Source organism: Coffea arabica, chromosome 4c (genome assembly GCF_036785885.1).
Source record: "Coffea arabica cultivar ET-39 chromosome 4c, Coffea Arabica ET-39 HiFi, whole genome shotgun sequence".
Classification (NCBI taxonomy): Eukaryota; Viridiplantae; Streptophyta; class Magnoliopsida; order Gentianales; family Rubiaceae; genus Coffea; species Coffea arabica.
Genome location: NC_092316.1, coordinates 15,685,538 through 15,692,926, shown reverse-complemented (window position 1 = coordinate 15,692,926; position 7,389 = coordinate 15,685,538). Strand labels below are relative to the sequence as shown.

Genomic DNA, 7,389 nt, shown 5'->3' with positions numbered 1-7,389 from the left:
CTCAATCTTTCAAACAATTTCTTTAAATCAACCAAATGGTCCTCAACCTTCTTGGATTTAATTATGATATCATCCACATAGACTTTCATCTCTTTGTGAATCATGTCTTGGAACAGGGTAGTCATGGTCCTCTTATAAGTGGCTCCAGCATTCTTCAACCCGAAAGGCATCACTTTATAACAAAAGATTCCCCACGGGATGATAAAAGAGATTTTTTCTCTGTCTTCTTCTGCCATTAAGATTGATGATACCCAGCAAAACAATCACCAAAAGATTCAATTTCATGTCCAGCAGTATTGTCCAAAAAAATATGAATGTTTGGCAAAGGAAAATCGTCTTTCGGACTGGCCTTATTCAGATCTCTGTAATCAACACATACTCGCACCTCCCCAGATTTCTTAGGCACTGGCACAGGATTGGATAGCCTGATGGGATAATGAAACACCATGATTATCTTAGCATTGAGCTGTTTCATAATTTGCTCCTTTATTTTGAGACTCATTTCTGGTTTGAATTTACGTGACTTCTGCTTTACAAGTAAAAAATTTGGGTGTGTTGGCAACCTGTGAACCACTATATCTGTAGAGATCTCTGGCATATCATCGTATGACCATGCACACACATCTTGAAAAAGTATTAAGAATTCAATCATTTCCTCCTTCTGTTTCTTATTCAAATGAATGCTGACTTTATCTTCTTTAACCTCCGTCTTAGTGCCAATATTGACGATTTCTGTTTCTTCTAAGTTGGGTTTGGATTTCTCTTCATAGTGTTTTAAATCCCTTGAAATAGACTCAAATTCTTCCTCAGTATCGCTCTCGCTTTGAATTTCAGATTGCATGATTTCAAGTTCATGAGAGATATCGAGATTGCATCCATCGAATTCCAAAATAGTGACATCCAAAGGGTCAAAGGATTTTATTTGTGGCCATCTGAAAATAGAATAGCACATAAGTAATAAATAAATAGCAAATACTGGAGAAATCTTTTATTTCATTAAATTCAAAATGCATCGAGACTTCACAAAAAGATAAATATACAGATATGATTGCTATTTAAAGACATATTTAACCCAAATCTTTATTTTCGTTTCAGCAATTTTCTTAAACAAAGCAAATTATATTAACTGAAACAAGAATAAAGGTTTAAAAGATGAAAGCAATTTCTTTTAACAAAAGATCCAGACTACTGTCCTATCTGGATATGATCTAGACAAAAGACAATCCCCTTAAATTTACCGAAATTCCCTTCGAGAGGGAAAGTAATCAGTAGTCTAATTCTGAATAGCTCTTTCGGTAATTGGCAAAAATTCTGCATTCTCTGATGGCCCCTCCTCATAAGTAGCCCCGACAAATAGCTGAGACAGATCCACTTCAATCTCCTCCATAGGATTCTTCGTTTCTGGCATAATCACCTCTGATGGACGAGGAAAAGTGTGATATAGCGGAGGGATATTTAAGGCAGTTTGCTTGCCCTTCTTTTCAGCTTGTTTTCGAGCTTGCATTTCCTTTCTTTCCTTAGCAGTTGGATGAAATCCCAGTCCAAATGTATCCTTTTGCGTTGGGATCTCTATCGGCTCCAAAATTCCTTGCAATTCTCGCCCAAGACCTCTTCCTATTTCATATCCGCCTCGGATCATCTCTCTCGCCATCATAATACTGCCTCTGGCAAATCTGATTGAGTCAGCGACTTATCCTTGGATGCCCATCCCACAGAGACGATGTCAGCAACGTGATGAGACGAAATTGGAGTTCTTTTTCTATTTTCACCATTAAACTTTGCACCAACGATCATGGTACAGTCATCCTCAGCAAACACAATAATGAGTTGATCATTCGCAATAAACCTCAATATTTGATGCAGAGAAGATGACACTGAATTGGAAGCATGTATCCAAGGTCTTCCAAGTAAAATATTGTAAACGCTGGAGAAATCCATGACTTGGCAAGTAACTTGGAATTGAGCAGGACCTATCTCCGATACCAGATCTGTTTTACCCATAGATTCCCTCCTTGAACCATCAAATCCTCGAACCACAGTTGCAGATGGATGGAGTTTAATATCAAGAAATCCAAGCTTGGTGAGAGTGTTCCATGTACAGATATTCAACGCTGACCCATTATCCACTAAAACCCTCGGCAACAGCTTTCCATTGCAACGGATTGATATATACAAAACTCTGTTATGCCCGATCCCTTCTGCAGTCAGATCATCATCGGAGAAGGCAATATGATTAGCAGCAAGTACATTCCCCACAATGTTAGAAAATTTATCCACTGGAATATCTTTAGGGACTTGGGCTTCGTTCAAGATTTTGAGCAATGCTTCTCTGTGTAATTCGGAGGTCAAGAGAAGATTCAAAAAAGAGATCTGAGCAGGCATCCCATTCAACTGCTCCACTGTTTTGTACTCGCTTCTCTTTAGCATCTTTAGAAAATCCACAGCTTCCTTTTCAGACACAAGAGACTTGGGCTTCAGGGATTTAACCTTGGCTCTGAATTGAACGCCGATTTCGGAGTTTTTCGCAGTTTTTTCAGACCTGACAACAGTAGATACCTCCTTCTTCAAGCATTTTTTATCTCCAATTAATAGACTAGGTTCCTCGTAATTTCATGGTACCTCTTGCAAGTTATTGACAGGCATTTGTTCCGAAAATTCGAGAATAACAGACTCTGATATATCCTATTCAAAATATGGTAGATCCAGAATAAAAGGAACTTTGTCAACCTCGGAAGGCCCTCCTTCTATTATAAATGGCTCCACAAAAGATTTCAAATTTTTCTCGACATTATCCTTAGTCATGGACTTTTCAACAGGCGACAGTTTTCTCATTCTCGCATGGTCAGCCTCCATCATGCCAAACACTTCAATTTCATCTAAAATGTACTGTGTGGGATCGATAAAATCTTCATCAGCGATGATAACTCCAACAGTGTTCCCATGCTTAGGTAAATGATTCTTACTAACATTCGGTCCCTGCTCTCCCTTTCTTCTGAGAAGAATGTCTCCAGAGTCAATCATGTCCTGAATCTTATGTTTTAAACCCCAACAATTGCCAGTGATATGACCTGGACTTCCAGAATGATAAGCACAGATTGCATGCGGATCATAATCGGCAGGAGGACCTCTGGGATAGATTTTGGGAGGAACAGTGCCAATTTTTCCAACTGCTTTTAATTGCTCATACAACTGATCAATAGGTCAGCCCAAGTTGGTGAAGGTTTGAAATTGCTTCTGAATTTGAATTTCACTGGTTTGCAAAGGATTTTGAGAAGGGTTATTGTTTTGCAGGGTTGGTCTGGAATGATAAATGGGACGAGAGTGATTTTGAAAGACAGGTTGTGAAGTTGGATGTAAGGGCGAGGTATTCAAATGATTTGGTCGGGAATGATAGAATTGGGTAGTAGTGTGGTAGACTGGTTGAGGATTGGTGTAATACGGGTAAGGGAAAGAATAGGTGGGATGGTTTCTAGGTCTGAAAGACGGGCCCTGATCCCATATAAAAGCAGTATCACCTTCTTTCTTCTTGAATTGGGGCTTTTTCCCATTGCTGTTTTGATTTTGTAGAGCATCCAATTGCAACTTTAATGCAGACACATTAACAATCTTCCCCGCTTTGATAAATTCATCATACTCCTCCAATTTGTTAATGATAGCAGCAAATGAACTTCCCGTCATGTGGAAGATCTCTTCAAAATAGGATGGATCGTGAGTCTTGATGAAAGTACGAACAATCTCCTCCTCAGTCATAGGAGGCTCCACTTTGGCAGCTAACTTTCTCCACCGTTTTGCGTAAGTCTTGTGATCTTCCGACGGCTTTCTTTTCGTACCCTCCAGTATGGTTCGTGTTGGTGCCAATTCACAATTAAACTCATATTGCTTCACAAAGGTTGTTGACAAATCCAACCAGATTTTGACCTCTTCAGACTTCAAATTTGAATACCAATCTAAAGCATCTCTCTCCAAACTTTTCTAAAATAGACGCATAGGTAAATTCTCATCATCCACGGGTTTACCTAACTTGTTGGCAAACATCTTGAGATGCGTTTTAGGATTTTTAGTTCATCATACTTGCTGAATTTAGGGGTTTTGAATCCCAACGGTAGCTGAATATTTGGGAAAAGACACAATTCATCGTAGTCCAAACCACCATGCCTGCTCAACCCTTGATTCTTTTTTATAAAGTCATCGAATCGATCCAACCTTTTTAACAGATCTTTATCAATGGGTGTACGTTGTTCTTCCATCGCCGCCTTCCCTTGAGATGCAGTATCCAGTAGAAAAGGCTCTGTAAGGTGGTGGTGCGGTCCCTGAGGGTTGGGGGGAACGTTCAGATTGATTTGTGGATGGGTTTGAGGGATTTGACTACTGGTTGGGTTCACCAATACATAATTTGGATGCATATAGGAAAAGTCTGAATTTAGTCGGGTAAAGGTATTTTCAAGCGGATTAGCGAAAGGAGGAGAGAAAGGTATTTGAGTATTGGATGTGTGGGGTGGTTGATAGTCTTGTGCAGGTGGGTGATTATCGATAGGTTCTTGGTCGTTGGGGACACCACCACCACTGTTGCTTGCGACCAACTGATCAATTACACGCCTTTGTGCGGTCATTTCAGCACTTAATTCATTGAACTTGCCAAGTACCTCACTTAACTGAGCTCCCAATGCTGTGAAATCCGGCGACGTTATTATAGCAGATCTTTTCGAAGTTTCTGGTACTGAACTCATGTTTATAGACTGTCTCAAGACTCTACTTCGGGACCTGGTAATGATGGGGCTTCTTTGGGTAACTATTGTGAAAAAATACCTGATAGTGGAGAAAAGAAACTGATTTAGAAGTGAATTTTCTGTCAAATTGTTGTAATTTATTCAAGAAAAAGGAAAAAAATGAGTTAGTAGATATTTAAATAATTCGGATGCATGTCCTATGAAAGAGCCCTTTTTGTACCAAGAGTCGGCCTAATATGATGCAACACCTTCGGGGTAAAATCCCAATTTCAAACCTGTAAGTGAATGTAGAAATTCAAGTAGAAATTCTCATTAACCACTGACAAGTTCAATCATTTTGTACAGCTTTATTGATGGTTCGACTGACCATTTTTATAAAATCCTCATGCCTTGCTAAACTAGTACGTTGAGACTCTCTAGAATTTCCTATAGTAAGCTTCCGAATTCCTTCTCAAATTTTGTCAAATGCATCCAGGGCTCTCTCCAACTTTTCAGTTTTTCTCGTCTCCCGCTTTAATTGTGCTCAGGCGTCTTCTAGGGCATGGTTGGCCACTATAAGTTATAATTGATAATCCTCGAGCTCTTTCTTTAGCTTATCTATCTATTCTTCAGGGCTAGCGGAAGCAGACTGTGATTTCTCTCTTGCTTGTTCGACTATCAGTTTGATCCACTCATTATATTCTGAAATGACCTTAAGTTCCAATTTGTTGACTTGATCCAAGTGCAAGTTCTCTAAACTAAGAAGATTTTTCCAAGCTTCCAATACCATGCTCCTACTTTCTGCAACTGTGTTGAGTCTGATATTTTCAATCTCTTGTATCATCGGAATTCTTTGCGGATACCCAAATTGCCTCATGACTCGTTGCGGAACATATGCGATCAATCCATTGGTGCCTGCTAGGGGGATAAAACTGTGTTGGGTAGTCGTGAAAACCGGATCCCTAACTTTTGTCCAATCCAAAACCCATTGTATTTTCTCAGGTGTCAAGTTATTGAACTCTTGAATAAACTGACTCGGAGATGCAATTCGATAGTACTTTTTGACCCTTTCTCGGTGTGATTCGATCCAATTCTCTGCGAGGAGACAAGATCCCAAAGGATTGAGCGTTTTCTTCGCTAGTTCCATTGCCCACATTTGAAGTATCAAATTTGACCCATAAAAGAAACCTCTCTTCTTTTGACATTCAGTAGCGGTCGTGAAGATGTCGGCAATGATTACAGGTACCAAGGTAGGGGTCATTCCATTAATTCCCGAAAATAGGCTCTGAACCATGTTGATAGTGAAAAATGCGATCTTTCCATGCTTTTGCGGGAACAACAACAGATTGATCAAAACTAATCCAAAAGCTTGCACTCGCTTCTCTACCCATTGCTCTTTACTTATAAAAAAATCGGTTCGGTACTGTTCATAGACCCTCTTTCTCCAAATCGTTCATACAGAAACTCTAACGGACACGATCTCGCATCCGGATGTTGGTTCATACTAGCTTGCCTTAATCCCAAAAACCTATAAAACTGTTCCCTTGTTCCATTAGTTGGATGTATCATAGGATAACCTTTTCCAGGTATCTGCAATAATCTCTCTATTTCTTCTAAAGTTGGTGTTAGTTCACATTCACCGAATCGAAAAATAGAACCTTTTGGATCCCAATACCCCAGTAAAGCTTGAATGATTGCAACATTTGGGGTTATGCTTAGAAGACTCGGTAAATGTCCCACATACTTGAACAGTCTCTTCACCTCATGTGTCATATTATTTTTCCAATCTATTAGTTCCCGAGGTATCTGGTTCAGCATTCTGGGCCATCTGAGGAGGAATTTCACTTTTAGTACATTACCTCGGGATTTTACCCCTTAAGCAATACAAAATCATAAACATGCAAGTCTCATTGGATTACATGTCCGAGACAAAAGGTGCTTATTCCTACCGTGGAATTCCCTATGCGGCATTCCCTCTATGGTTAATACATGATGACAATTTATTAAAACATATTAAATATACAATGAAATAATTGAAATGTGACCTAAAAGTGCCCCATTTAAATGCCGGGGTAAGCCTAAAATGATGTGCAGTACACATGCATATGCAATTAACTAAAATTTAAACATGCTTGATATAAGAGGCGGTCTTATCCTAAACGAGTACCATGTTAGGACTCTTATTTCTAAAGTTTGTGTATGCAGAAAAAGGGAAAACAAGGAGAGATTAGTTCAACAAGTAACATATAACACGTGACAATAAATGATACAAGAATGAAAAGTAAATAAAGCAAAGAAAGAGGGGGTGAAATCCCTCCCTCTCGTGTCTAGTGTTACTAATCGGGTAAGGTTGATTCTATCTTAGGTAATTTCTAATATGGATGCATGAGATTTGACTTACTAATGCATCCAGACTAATAAGGTTTCAGGCTCCCAAACCTTCAGACCAAAAGGCTAAAGGTCATCAATCCCAAAGCTTTTGATCGGTGGTTTGAGTAATCCCTTAAGCATCGCTATGGACGCAGAGCACACCATCCGCATACCTAAGGAAATCGATTCTAGTCCTATAAGGAAATGTGGGATGGCGCCCACGAAAAAATAAAAATAGGGTGAAAGTAATGCATGCACGTATGAAGTGTTTCCTTTTGAGGAGAGAGATTATAATTAAAACACGTGTGGATGC

The 7,389-nt window shown here is 39.4% G+C and overlaps 1 protein-coding gene across 1 annotated transcript; it reads right to left on the bottom strand.

Moving 5' to 3' along the window:
- Positions 1–1,650: 1,650 nt before the first annotated feature.
- On the bottom strand, positions 1,651–4,727 carry LOC140004708 (uncharacterized). Its single transcript, XM_072044849.1, has 4 exons — positions 4,072–4,727; positions 3,418–3,967; positions 2,728–3,189; positions 1,651–2,562 (listed from the first exon to the last, which is right to left on the bottom strand). The coding sequence occupies exons 1-4, from the start codon at positions 4,725–4,727 to the stop codon at positions 1,651–1,653; spliced, it is 2,580 nt and encodes an 859-aa protein (XP_071900950.1).
- Between the last annotated feature and the right edge of the window lie 2,662 nt (positions 4,728–7,389).